The sequence below is a fragment of the Nestor notabilis genome, unplaced genomic scaffold, assembly GCF_000696875.1.
Source record: "Nestor notabilis isolate BGI_N333 unplaced genomic scaffold, ASM69687v1 scaffold30866, whole genome shotgun sequence".
Lineage (NCBI taxonomy): Eukaryota > Metazoa > Chordata > Aves > Psittaciformes > Psittacidae > Nestor > Nestor notabilis.
In genome coordinates, this window is record NW_009932899.1 from 1 (window position 1) to 13,713 (window position 13,713).

At 52.8% G+C, this 13,713-nt stretch overlaps 1 protein-coding gene across 2 annotated transcripts; it reads right to left on the reverse strand.

Annotated features, from left to right (window-relative positions):
- Positions 1 to 4: 4 nt before the first annotated feature.
- On the reverse strand, positions 5 to 3,865 carry ST3GAL4 (ST3 beta-galactoside alpha-2,3-sialyltransferase 4). Of its 2 annotated transcripts, XM_010016609.1 has the most exons (11): positions 3,833 to 3,865; positions 3,320 to 3,398; positions 2,767 to 2,848; positions 2,190 to 2,270; positions 2,016 to 2,113; positions 1,619 to 1,679; positions 1,285 to 1,380; positions 1,005 to 1,194; positions 768 to 911; positions 491 to 634; positions 5 to 130 (listed from the first exon to the last, which is right to left on the reverse strand). In XM_010016609.1, exons 1-11 carry the CDS (start codon positions 3,863 to 3,865, stop codon positions 44 to 46), a joined length of 1,095 nt encoding a protein of 364 aa, XP_010014911.1. In that variant the 3' UTR covers positions 5 to 43. The 2 variants fall into 2 exon arrangements, with proteins under 2 accessions (XP_010014911.1, XP_010014912.1); XM_010016610.1 differs by lacking the exon at positions 3,833 to 3,865 and having other exon boundaries at positions 2,779 to 2,848; positions 3,320 to 3,374.
- Positions 3,866 to 13,713: the final 9,848 nt, after the last annotated feature.

A 13,713-nucleotide genomic window follows, 5' to 3' on the forward strand; every position in this document is an offset into this window, starting at 1 on the left:
CCTTCAAATGGGGGATGTGGTCCCTGCACAGCCCCCAGTGCCCTCAGAAGTAGGTGAGGTTCTTGATGAGACCCAGCTCCAGCATCCGCTTGATGGCCACTGCCTCATGTGAGACGTTGTGCTCTGATGCCTGCAGGACATGACATGGGTGAGACCCGTATCCCTTCTGCCCCTTCCCAGCCCTCCACCTTGCCCACCCCACCAGCACTGAGGGGACCTGATGCCTTCACCTAAAGTGAGGAGCCCCCCAAAAGGAAGGATATGACCCTCACAGCCCCCTCACATAAACCAAACCCAACTCTCCACCATGACTTCAAAGGTCATCATCTAACTTCTCCCCATAGCCCATCAACACCCATCGTGGAAGGGGAGAAAGGGGTCCCCAAGGGGAGAGGTTCCCGCACTGCTCAGTGTCATTCCTAGGCCACAATCCCCATCCTGAGGGGGAAACTAGGGGTTAACATGGACAAAGTGGGGGGCTGACACACACCGCCATGGACTTGAGTGTGATCTGTTCATAGTAGTGAATGGTCTGCTTCTTGTTGGCCGAATCGGGGTAGCCAAAGCCCGCGATGTGCACCAGGTCACAGAAGTGCAGTGCCAAGGTGATGGCCAGCAACCCTGTGGTGGGCTTCTGGAGGGAGAGGGTGGAGGAAAAGGCTTACAAAGAGCCATGGCCTTCACCAAGTTGCACCGGGGGAGCAGCAGGGAGGACATCACCCCTCAAAGGGGGGGTGTATGGGGACCAGCTATTCTCACCCCCTTACCTGCTTGACCTTCCGTGGCTGCTTCATGGGGAGGTTGAGTAGTTTAGCAGCAGTTACTTCCATGTAATAAGGGTTGAGGATGCGGACTTGCTCCGGGTTGGCATCCCAGATCAACGGGGGCTGTTTCCAAAACCCTTTCCGCACCTGCAAGAGGATAGAGATGTGTCCCAGTAAAAGAGGTAGGTCCCTGAGGGTTGGCTCAGGTGAAGGTTGGACCCAGTTCCCCACCACACTCACCCTCTTCTTGTCATTAAGGATGGCCTCCATCCACTGGAAGTCCATGGGCTTGAAGGGCACCAGCACCAGCAACGTGTCAGGGTTGTTTTCTGTCCTGGGGTTGAAGTGGGCCGACTCCGGGTAGAAGAGGCGCATGGTGGTCTTGGAGCCCACGTCCTGCTCGTAACCATGGACCGGGGCATTGTTCAGCCTTGAGGGGGGATATGGGGACATCACAGGTGTCAACCCCATCTGCAGGTGGCACTGGGGAGGGATCGGTGGGACAGACGCAGGGCCATACCTGATCACAACATCATACGTGTTGATGGTCTCCCCCATGGAGCTGTTGCGGAGCCGGTGGCCGTTGCCCACCACCGCGCACCTCCGGCACTTCAGTCTGCAGGAGAAAAGCCCCTTCTCAACCAGACCTGCTCTAAAACCAAGGTGGGTTTAACCCCCAAGGGAGAGGGGTTTAACCCCGTGTTTTCCAGCCCATAAAGCTTCCCATGCACTATCCACCAGCCCTGGGTTGCTAAGGTTCATTTTGCCAGATCCTGAGCCCACAATGGGCAAATTCCCACCCCACAAGAGAACGATGAGGAGACAGAAAAGCCCTGAACCCACCCCAGTGTTACCTCTGGATGCTCTCGGGCAGGGAGTAGTGGGTGATCGACAGCAAGCGCAGGAGGACATCTTCTGCAAGGCAAGAGTGAGGAGAAGGTGACAAAGGCAGCTCCTGCCTGCTACAATGAGGGCTGCCCCATCCCTGCCACATACCTCCTGCTACTATCCCAGCTCCGGACACATAAACCTTTGCTTAGTAAAGCCTGTCCCACCCTAAACCATAGGATAGGGACCAGAGCGAGTAGACAAGTGCTGTAGCAACCAGAAATAAAGCGAACTACTTGCTGGGGGGATGGAGGGGAAGACGATACTCCCCCAAATATCAATCTGCAGCTGGTTTTGAGAAGAGGCAATGAAACCCCCAGGGAGCAGCAGCAGGACAAACAGAAACCCAATGCTGAGGCTCACCACTTCCTTTAGTGCCATAGGGCAGCTCATACAGCGATGGAGTCTTCACCCAAAAGTAGTCCTTCAGCTGCAAGAAGAGCGGGTGGTCTCTGGTGTAGCTGCCAAGGAGCAAAGGGACGGTGAGAGCGGGATGGGGAGGAAGGGCTCTGCTTTCCCCTCTAACCCAACACTCACTTCCCGATGAGCTGCGCCGCTTTCCTCTCCACCTCCCCGAGGGGACACATCGTCTTGTTTTCTTGCACAGGGAAATAAAAGCTGTCAAGGAAGAGGTTAAAACAAGACATAAATGCTGCCTGCTCTGCTGCATCCCTGTCCTGGCAATGGGGGCTTGAATTCAATGGGATTGAATGGCGGATATTGCTCCCCAAATTTAAGCTCTGCTTTGGGTGTTCGTATGCTGGGCTTGCAGCCTTGCATCAGAAGAGGTCTCTCTTGCTCTACTCACAGACCTCACGCTGCTTTCCCTGTCTCCATCACGGAGCTGGGAACAGAGAAGGGTTTTCCTTTCTTCCTGGGCTCGGGAAAACACTGTCACTTGCCAAAAAACCCCACAGAGCCCAATCCTAACACACTCCAATGGGGAACCTCATATCATGTCCCCGCTCCTCCAGCATCAGCCACACCCCCAGTCCCTTAGGATCCAGGAAGACGATGCTCCAGCATCCCTGCATGGGCTGAGCAGGAGGACGCCACCTCCTGAGAGCAAAGGAAAGGGCAGGAGGTCCTTTAAATTGGAATAAAAGCCACTCACAGCTGTATGTACCTGTCTTCCCGGTAGATTGAGTACCAAACCATCACCAGAAACAACGCCAGCACCCCAAGTATCTTCCCTCCTGCATGCCAAGAGATGGGGGGAGAGAGAAAAACATTGTCAAGCTGGTACCCTGGGGTTTGGATGGCGGGATGTGGGGATGTCCTGGTAGATCCAGGATCGCAGAGCCATCCCCAGGGAACAGCAGGCCCTGGCTGGCACAGTCACCCCCTCTGAAACAGAGCCAGAGTGGTTTTGTCCCAGATCCAAAGGCTGCTGTGCTATTTCCTCCTGCCCAATGTGCGTCAAAGGCCACACAAGAACATACCTTTCTCCAGGTGCCTCCACCCCATTTTTTTTAATCACAAAGCCTGAGAGCTCCTGTGTGCCAAACCCAGACCCCAAAAATCCCATCATGATGCCCCAATAGTCTGTCACCCAGCAAAGCAGCATCAGACCCCCTCCAAAGCCACACTTCCACATGCAAATGCCCCAGGGAACCCCCCATTCCCACATGGAAAGAGGGAGACGGGACCTTCCCCATGGGACTCACGAGACTTGTTGATCATTTTTATCAGCAGGAGAGGCATCAGGAGAGGGCTGGAGCTCTCATTGTGGCTGCCGCTGGTCACCTGTGGCGGGAAAGAGGGAAAGGCATTGGATGAGGTCCAAACCCATCCCTAAAAACCCTGCCCAAGAGGCAACACCCTCCCTGCTTGCCGCATCTGCAATCAGACAAGCGGGTATTAGGGTTTCCCAATGTATTTCTATTTAAAATCCACATTTCTCTGCACCATAGAGCAGGTTTGATTTATACAGTTTACACAAGCCAGGCAAAGGCCACGGTTCCCAGGGAGCCTCAGCCATATAGGTTAAACACCTAAACAAGAGGAACAAAACAACCGCAACAGCCCAAAGCACCCAAATCAATGACCTGGGAGCAAGGTTGAAGATCAGCCCTGGCTCAAGCATCCAACCAACACCAGCCACCACAGAAGCCAAACGAGCCACTACTGAGCCAGGCAGAAAGGACAGGAGTGGGGTCAAAGCAAAGAGCATCACGTACTTGGGGAACCTCCAATGCCTTCGATTCAACCATCCTGGCCTGCGCAAAGGGGGATGGTGCAACCTTAATGTACACTCAAACGCCAGCCAGGGAAGTGGGGCGACCTTTTTCTTCCTCCAAAACCTCTCACTCCTGGAATAAGGGAGCAAAGAGCCCAGCTCGGAGCCACCCTGGACCCACCGCAACCCAGCAAGGATGAAGAACAGACTTACCGGCTGGGAGATGGTTTGGGGTACATGGGAGGCTTTGCTCCCTGATAACCCGCTCCCCAAGGATGAATCCCAGCTCAGAACTGGGCTTGGCTTTGCCAGCCCATAACTGAGCTTCTCCCTGCTCACAACCAGCCACGTCTCAGAGGAGGAGAGGGCGAGGAGGTGTTAAATGCCCAGCCAAGAGGAAAGGAGCATGCCCAGGCCAGCGATGGAAATCCTGGTCTCCAGGGGATTAGTCACCTTGTTAAAGCGGGGGGGGGCATGACCCATCCCAGCACATGCCACTCAGCAACGGGCTATATCCTCACCCAGCCAAGAATCAGTCAAGGAGTGGTTTGCTGGGCAAAGTGTATCAAGAACAAGGAGAAATGGGACCAGAGATGATCCCACCAGAGCCAGGCTCTTCTCTTCCTCATCCCAGGCTCACGAAATGAAAAGGACAGGAAGGGCAAATAGTTAAAAAGGGCAAGGAGTGCAATTAAAAGGGAATTAAGGACAATTAAACCGTGCTACAAGCAACAGGATGGGATAGAGAGCAAAGAAAGCTGTGCCCGTATGGCAGCAGGGGAGGGAAACAGGTGAGGTTGCATCCTTGCAACCCCTTCTCCTCCATAAAACACAGGTATCAAACCCCTTCCTGCTTAAACGTGCCCAGCTCAGTCCGTTCATCACCTGGAGACCCCAGGAAAGGGAGGCAAAATCCTACTGCCATCCCCACGTCTCATCCTGCATTGGTATTTCTGGCTCTGAGTCCTCCCTCCAGCTTGGGAAGGAAAGGGAAGATTAAACCCACAGTTCAGAGCAAGCAGGATGAGGAGCTGGGGGGGGGTCTCAACTTTGTATATGTTACATCTGCTTGAGAAGAATAAAATCAGAGGAAACTAAAAAGCACCTTGTGTTTTCCCAGTGTTATTTCCTAGCAAAATTGGCCACAGAAGTCCCCAGGGAGAGATCAGCAACCACAGCTTGAGGCTGGTGATGCTCCCTGGGCAGCCTGGGCCTCCCCATTCACCAAGCCAAGCATTTGGACCCAAATTTAGCACCAGATTCACCCCTCAGCACTCTCTTCCTGCGCCAAATCATCCAGCCAAGCTTCCCACCGGCTTAAGACACTGGGAAAATCCACTCTCACCCCCGTGTTTGCCTTTATACACCACCTGATGTATTCTGTTAAGGCTTTATAATCCCTTCAAAGGCTTGTGTGCACAAGCTGGACCTGATGCAAAACGTATCTAAAGCAAACAGTTAATAACTTGCAAGGAAAACAAATACTGATTAAGGAAGTGTTTGGGGAATGCAGAGCAAAACAGAGCACACCCGGGCTGCCCCCGAGCCCAGGCCAAGGCGGAGGTGCATTTGGAATGAAGTCAAGCACCCCCCAACCTTGTGCTACTAGATCTGCAGCCCAAACCAGAGCAGCTGCTTAGAAGCAGGAAGGTCTCAACACCTCGAGACAGCTCCCTCCATCCGTGAAGAGATAGTAGGGGAGCAATGCTAAAAGGTCCTGCTGGTCCCTGCAGCATCCTCAGACTCCACAGCATCCCTGGTCCCTCACAACATCCTCAGACTCCACAGCATCCCTGTCCCACTATGGCACCCCTGGTCCCCCCACAACATCCTGGAGCATCTCTGTCCCACTACAGCACCCCTGGTCCCCCCACAACATCTCTATCTCTTTACAGCACCCCTGGTCCCACCACTGCATCCCTGTCTCACTGCAGCACCTCTGGTCCCCCCACAACATCCTGTATCACTGCAGCAGCCCTGGTACCCCCACAGCATCCTGCAGCATTCCTGTCATCTGCTGGGGGACCACAGCATCCATGGTCCCCCACAGCATCCTTGTCTCACTACAGCACCCTTGGTACCCCACAGCATCCTCAGACCCTGCAGCACCCCATGTCCCATCCGGAGGGGCAAGATTCAGCACTTACCCCTCTCATGGAACACGCGAACATGCCTCGACCACAGCTCCCCATGGGTTTGGTCCAGGGCATCGCCTCCCCTGCCAAACTCTGGGGCTGGGAGGAAAATTCCAAGTGGATTCTGCTCCCCACGCTTGGAAGCAGCAACTGAAAAAGCCCCTCTCTTTGATGTCTGAGCAACGAACCACCACAGAACCTCGGGGTGGAATGTTAGTACTGCACAAAGGGCACGGAATCCCTGTTGCACCTCGCGTTCTTAGCGCGGCTCCCCCTTCCCCAGCTCTGTGTTTCAGGAAAGCCCCATTCCCAGGATGCTGTGGAGGCATCTGATCGTGAAGCACCTCATGAGTTTCGCCACCTCCCTCAGACCCACAGCAGGGTTTTGCTTCCCATCCTGGTAAAGCCCCATGGGGAGCTCCTGCTGCGTATGCGACCTCAGAGGAGCTCATCCCTGTATCTCCATCCATCCATCCCCCTTCAACAGCTCCAGATTCATGGATTTTGGTCATATCAACCCACAAAGTGGCAGCAGGCACCAGCTCAGCTGCTCCCAACCCACGTTTGGGGGAAAAGAAGTTAAAATAATGCCTTTAAAGCCATGGAGTGAGCACAAAGGTGGTGGGTGAATATAAATACCCCCACCTTACCCTGGCACAGGGGGATGGTGATCTCAGCCAAGCATCCATGGACCAGCAGCAAAAGCTCTTGGTACTTTATGTTTCCATGGTAACCCAAGGATGGAGGAGATGAAGCGTGACATGGCAAGGACACCTCTCCCGTGCTCCCATCATCCCATGTCTGTGGTCCAGCTTCCTGGGTGAGAAGGATGCTCATCAGGGAATGAGCATCTCCAAAAGTTCATCCTCAAAAAAAAAAAACCCCATTCATTTATTTTTAACTGGAGGAGAGCTGGATTTGGAGGGGATCACCCCCAAGGAAGGGATGTGCCAGCAGTCCCTAAGGATTCGCTCACAACAGCAGGAACCAAAGGGAGATGAGCAGATGGCTGGGAGAGCAGAGACCCCTTTGAGCTCTCCTATGGAGCCTCTCAGAGCAGCTCTGCTCTGGAGACTGGCTGAGAAGAGAAGGTGGCTCCTTAAGAGGAGCTCCAGTGCCTAAAGGGGCTACAAGACACCTGGAGAGGGGCTTTGGACAAGGGATGAATGGACAGGACAAGGGAAATGGCTTTAACCTGCCAGAAGGGAGATTGAGATGAGCTCTGAGGCAGAAGCTCTTCCCTGTGAGGGTGCTGAGGCGCTGGCACAGGGTGCCCAGAGAAGCTGTGGCTGCCCCATCCCTGGCAGTGTTCAAGGCCAGGTTGGACACAGGGGCTTGGAGCAACCTGCTCTAGTGGAAGGTGTCCCTGCCTATGGCAGGGGGTTGGGGCTGGATAAGCTTTAAGGTCCCTTGCATCACAAACTAGGCTCTGATCCTATGACTGCACCCAGCCCACCTCTCCTGGAGCCTTGCAGGGAACAGCAGGACAGATCCTAAGCTCCACTTTGAAGGCAACCAGTGCGGAAACAGTTTGCAGCCCCGGGATCTTCCAAGCCCCCATCCTATGGGTGCTCTCCCTGTGGTAGGGCTGGGATAGCCAGAGGAGCTTTGCAGATGCTGCCATACCCCCCACGCTGCCTCGGCTGCATCCTGCCCTGGCAAAGCCATCACATGCTGGAGCCTGAACACAACCTGGGAGGCACCCAGGGGGGATGCTCCAGGGAAAGGATCCAGCCAGCTCAAGGTGCTGATTGGGCTTGGCAGAGCATCAAAGCACCCAAACCTCCAGCCTGGCATCCCAAAGCTTCCTCGTGCTGGCTGCTGCAAGCTCCAGGTGCTTGGGCATTGTCTTGTGTCCAAGATAGGAAGCAAATATAGGGAGATAAACCACATGGGATTGCAAACAACCACCCTTGCAAGCCTAAAAGTCAGTGGGGTCTGGACCTGATCCCCCTCCAAAGGATGATGTGGTGAGACCAGGGATGGTGCCAGGGAGCAATTGCAGGAGCACAACCTGCAAGCACAGGACTGGGGAGACGCAGGAGGTCACCAGGATGTGGCACTGCAAAAAACAATCCCATTTGACACCAGACATGGCCACGTAGAGCACACAGAGCACCAGCCTGTGCTGCTGGTACCCGTATTTACCCTATTTTAAGAGCCCTGTGAGTTAGTTCAAAGGAATCTTAATTGCTCCTTAATAGGAGAGGCTGTTTCTTTAGCCCATGGTATCTCAGGCATACTATAACGCAACCAAAGGTTTATGACCGGATTGAAAACAAACCTCTTCAGCATGTCAGCCTTAACTAAACATTTACCTGTGATGAGGGTGCTCCTGTGGAGGTAGCAGGTCCTCAGAATAAACCTGGGCTGCTCCTACCTTTTCATAGCACTTGGTTTTAACGTGCCCAGGAGCCAAAACCCATTTCGAGTTTTCATTTAATCCTTGCAGCAGGAAGACAGGGATGGGACACAAATCCCTTCTTACAGCACTGCATGGGCATACCTGAGCGTTCCCTGCCTCTGGGATAACCCCACGGCATGGAAGGTGCTACAGGGCTCCTCCTCAGTGTGTTAGGCTGTGTTGTTATAGGTTAAAGCAGGTGGGTTATAGGTTATTACAGATTAAGTCAGCCTTTCTCCACTGCTTGCTCCCCCCAGAGCAGTGGGCAAAGCCTCCACAGGGACGCAAACAGTCAAGAGAGGTAAAAACCTAAACCAAAGTGCTCCAGCCCACCTTCAACCCAAACTGAAGCAATGCCCAGATTCAGCCTCGGCTCTGCATGGAAAATGGGTGGCAAGTTCAGGGATCTTAAGTCCCAGGGGCTGAGATATCCCACAGGCAGAGACTTTTGACTATGGCAGTCCCATTTTGGGGGCTCTAAAAGCTGCCTGCCCAGTCGCAGTCCCCTTTGCAGGGCTCCAAGTGCCACCTTAACCCCCTAACCGCAGCAGCCCTGCAGTTTCCACACCATTTCCTCCAACACCTCCTGTTTCGCACCAGCAAACTGGCCAATTTTGGGTGGTACAATCCCCAGGGTAACCCCACCCTTGATCTCAAGTCCTTTGTCCCCGAAACTTCCGGGGTAAACCAGACGGATTTAATCCTTCCATCCTTTTGAACGCCCAGCATTGCCTTGATGCTCCATTAACCCCATCAGCCATGCTGAAAGGAGGATGCTCCTCTCCGGGAGACCTTTTCAAGCATCCCTATCCTTTATCCCATCAGGACAACAATGGGTACTTACTGTCCGTCCTCTCGGTCCAGGCAGAGCAGGCAGGAGCTCGGTGGGATCTACGAGGCCGTCCTCTCTTCCCCTAGCAAAGGAAGAAGAGAGAACATCCTTAGGGCTACAGCAACCCACTGCGGCAGCACGTAAGGGAGGCTTTGCTCAGCAGCCATCCGCCTTCCCAGGATCCAGTGGATCCCAACTGATCCCCACCCAGTGCAGCTCTGAGCACTGATAGGGAACCAGCAGAAAGGCCCCTTTGAGCCATCACGTGTGGCACAGGATGTCTGTGCTCTCTGCAAAGCCACCCACCTCCTCCAGCACTGGCAGCAACCAGGGCCTGGCTTCAAGCTGCTTTTAAGGAGGAAGTGAGGCAGTTCAGAGCCACAGGTTTCCCCAAAACCTCTTGGCCTTTCTCACTGAAATCCCCTTCCATGAGTTACTCAGATCCTTAGGAAGCAGGTGATGCAGCCCTGCTCGCCATGGGGTGCTCTGCAGCTCTCCTGCCTTCCCACACGGAGGATGCTCCTTAATCCTTCATCTCCAGCATCTCTTCCCCCAAAACATTCCAAATCACGCATCCTCACCTGGCACTGTAACATCCTTATAGTTTGTAATATCCTGTTGTGGGATTTGAGGAAGGAAAAGCCCCACTGAGAACTGCACACAGAAACCCTCCTGCCATGCTGCCTCTGGGAGAAAAGCCCCTCTGCAGGGCCAGCTGCCCTGCATCCAGCTTCATTACCCCAGCTAATGAGCAGCACTTGGGCTGAAGCAAACCCATTGCTATCTCAGTTAACGGTCAGCTTTGCTCTTCCCCCTTATGCCAGTGGGATGGATGGTGGGATTCATGGCTCTCCCCCCTCAAAAAAACACTAAAGGAACAATCTCAACCTCATTTGGTGCAAGGAAGGCTGATGGAGATGCTGAAGGGTGGCTTGGACAGGACCAGCAAGGTGCTCTCTACAGCTGGTGTTTGAGTAGAAGACGCTTTGGAAGGGAAACTGTGAAGGACAAGATTTCCTTACCTCTCTCCATTTCCTCCAGCTGGGAAAGCACAGATAAAAGGTGCTGGTGGCTGCTAAGGTGGTGCAAGCCCTCCTCAAAGGCATGCTTCACTCTTAATGCCCCCTTGCTTTTAACAATGGGGATACATCCCTGTGAAAGGGATGAGGAAGGAAAATGCTGAGGATCCCTATCATGGAAGTTGGGTGCTTCTCCCCAGGGACCAGGCTTTCCGCAAATGCCCTGGACAACAACGGATGGTTCCATCCCAGTGCCTTCGCTCTCCAGCTAAAGCAGTTCTGCTTTCTCCTACTCCACCATTTGCAATTAAACCAGCTTGAGCAAATCAACAGCCAAACCAATGCACTTGGGGCCACTTTGCAAGTACTCTAAAAATTCACCTTCCTGCACTAGGGCCTTTCCAGCAGCCCTGAATCCACTGGAGCATCCAACTCTGCTGCCTGCAAGGAGCTGTTTTATTTAGACCCATGAATTATGGGATCCAATAATGAGGTTGAACTCTCCCTGGGGAGCTCCTGCTAAAGCACTTCATGGTACAGCCCCTACCCATGTAGATGAGGATGCTCGGAGCTGCCCAAGGGTGGGCAAGGGGATGCTTTTTACCTGCAGCATCCTCCCAGCACGATGCTGCAGCCCAGGATGAGGAGCCTATGATCCCTTAAAGCACATGGGCCCTGCCGGGAGGATCCAAGGTTTTGCCCGAAGCTGGTCTTTCCAGCTCAACTGGAAGATCCAGGATTGTTTCCCAGCCTCCCAAGTGGTGCTCCCAGCCCAAGGTCTAGAATAAACCCATTGCAGTTCAGGCAGCCACCAGGTTGAGAGCTGCGGTCCCCACCACGCGCCACAGGCAGCTAAACCCATCTGGCAGCTGATCCCGGCAGGAAATGAGCGTCCCATATCCCAGAGCCTACAAAAAAAGCCCTGAACAAGCTGAATTTTGCTCTTTTTCCCTCCCCAGGCTCCCAGCTTTGCTGCCCAGTTTCTCATCCTTCTATCAGGCTCCATTTAAATAATGGTCTTCAAATTTGAGGGGAAAAAGGCACCTTGTGCTCCCTCCTCAACATCTCCTGGTCCGGGATGCTCATGGATTCAGACAGAAGAAAACAAAAACCCCAAAGACTGCATCCCTTCACCTATTAATGTTTGAAACCAACCAGGATCAGTCCTTTGAGGGGCTCAGCCCCAGTGAAGGAGCATCCTTGGGGGGGATGAGCATTTTGGGACTTGCAGAGGCAAGAGGGGGGACGCGCAAGGCAGGGATGAGGCACTGTACCCCTCCCATCTGTTACAGAATCATAGAATAGTTAGGGTTGGACAGGACCTTAGGATCATCTAGTTCCAACCGGACCCCCCATAGGCTGTTAAAAGAGGAGGAGGAGGAGGACAGAGAGGTGGAGTTTATCCCCCTTCCAGCAGCCAGACCTGAAGCAAGGCAACTATCTGTCCATCCAGCCATCCGTGCTCCATCACCGGTCTCCCTCGGTTGAAATTACCTCTCAGGGGGAAGAGAGCAAAAGGCAGGCTGGGAGGGGAATAAAATCCAGGTGAGCTCATCTTCCTCCTCCTCCTCCGGAGAGAATATCTCTACTTGGCATGAGCAAGGTGTTTCCAAGCCCGGCACATCCCTCACGTCACCCCAGTGCCTATCGCCCCAGGACCTGGAGCTTATTCATTCAGCAGGTATTTAGTGGGAGACAATTCAGTCCCTTCCCAACCATCCAAAGATGTAATTCCAGTCTGGGATGTGCTTTTGGGGTAGAGGCTTCCCTGCTGAGCCTCACCCCAGCGGATGTTCCCTGGCCAGAAAAGCATGGAATAGCAACCAGCAGAACCCCTATCCTCCACCCCAACTGGTTTTATTATCTTGATCATTTATTACATTTATTAAAAGATTATTTAGAAATAATGTTTTATTTTAATATAAAATAATTTAATAAACCTACTTCTATTAAATCCCTGCAAATGGGAAGAAAAGCAAAGCTTCCCAGCCAAGCTGGATTATACTATTACACAACCTAAAAATAAGTGAGTGCTATTTAAGGACGAGCCTCCCACGATAAACCACCCCAAAACAAATTCAAACAAAAAATAGACATGAGAAATCACCGCTATTTCCACGCTGGGGTGTTCAGCATCACCCAACAGACCAAAAAAGAGCCTATTTTGGGTTGATTTCTTAGCAAAACTCTGTTCTTCCAAGAGAAGACCATCCACAGGCTTGATGCCTGTGTGCGTTTAGGCGAGCCAGGCAAATAAATAATTAAGATTTAAATATGGGTTTGCATAATAGAGATAATCTGTCCATTTAACTTGTAAATGCAGGCAGAATTAAGCTGCAGCTTTGTTAATTAGGTAGCAAAGGGGCCTGGGAAGCCCCAGCTTCAGCAGATGCTGAAGGACCACAAACATACTAGAGGGGGGATGCAGGGGTTTGGCGGGGTGACCGAGTGTTGGAGCAGGTTATAACTCCACCCTTGCACTAACATGGTGCTGTTCCAGGGGTAAACATCCCATATTTTGGGGTGAACCTTTGTGTTCACCTATATTTTTATTGCAACCCTCTGCTCCTCCAGCCCTTTGTCAGGAGCTGCCTGTACCTTCCCCTCCTGTCTGCACCAGGCAGCACCCTGCAATAAAAAAGGCAGCAAAGAAAGAGCTTGGAGTAATATTTTTGAGGACAAATCACCTATTTTTGAGGACAAATCACCTATTTTTTGATGCATAAGAAGCATGTTTGAATGCTGGGCTCTTGGCTCCCCCCATTCCGAACACCAGAGCTACCAGACCCCGCCTGGGAGCAAAACCTGTTGAGCCCGTACGTGCCCGAACAGACCGTTCTTTGTAGGGTTTTCTTTCTTTTCCCTTCTATTTTTTGTCCTGAAGTGGCACTGGTTATCACACAGGGATGGGCCTGAGGACTGCCCAGCACTTGGCACCGTTCCTTATGCCTTGTTCTCCGCTCTAAGAGGCAGTGGCACATTTAACCCCTAAAGCCCTTCGTTCCCCTTCATCTTTGGCACCATCCCACACCCGGGTCCTCCTTCAGTCCTGCATCCTCCAATCCATTTGCATCCTCTCTTTGTGTTTTTCCCCTTTATTTCTCATTTGCCACCACATTTTCCACATGACGTCTTATCACTCTCCTCCATTCCCAACCCAGGAAGGTCCAGATCCATCCTCACGCCAAAATCCCCCCCCACGAACCACACAATGGTCATGGAGCTGCCAGGATGGGGTTTTAACACCCAGGCAAGGGTGGTTTATTACCCATCCTGGGGATGCTTGGCTGGCAGCATGCACAGAGCAGTAGCAAAGCCCCCCAGCAGTGTTAAAGCACCCTTATCTCCTGCTCAGCGCTTTCCTGCTTCTGTTTCCCCCTGTTTCGGGGCTCAGGAAAGCTCTGCAATGTATACAGGGGATGCAGCAGGGACCCCAAGCCCCAAACTCCATCCTAGCTCATATATGTGTATGATATATATATTAATATATAT

Excerpts from the sequence above, each read along its gene's own strand:
- ST3GAL4 (XM_010016609.1), bottom strand. The coding sequence starts at position 3,865 with ATGGTTGAATCGAAGGCATTGGAGGTTCCCCAA. Across the intron at positions 2,114-2,189 it reads GCGGCGCAGCTCATCGGGAA|CTACACCAGAGACCACCCGC; the intron begins GTGAGTGTTGGG and ends GCTCCTTGGCAG. Across the intron at positions 912-1,004 it reads TCCTTAATGACAAGAAGAGG|GTGCGGAAAGGGTTTTGGAA; the intron begins GTGAGTGTGGTG and ends ATCCTCTTGCAG.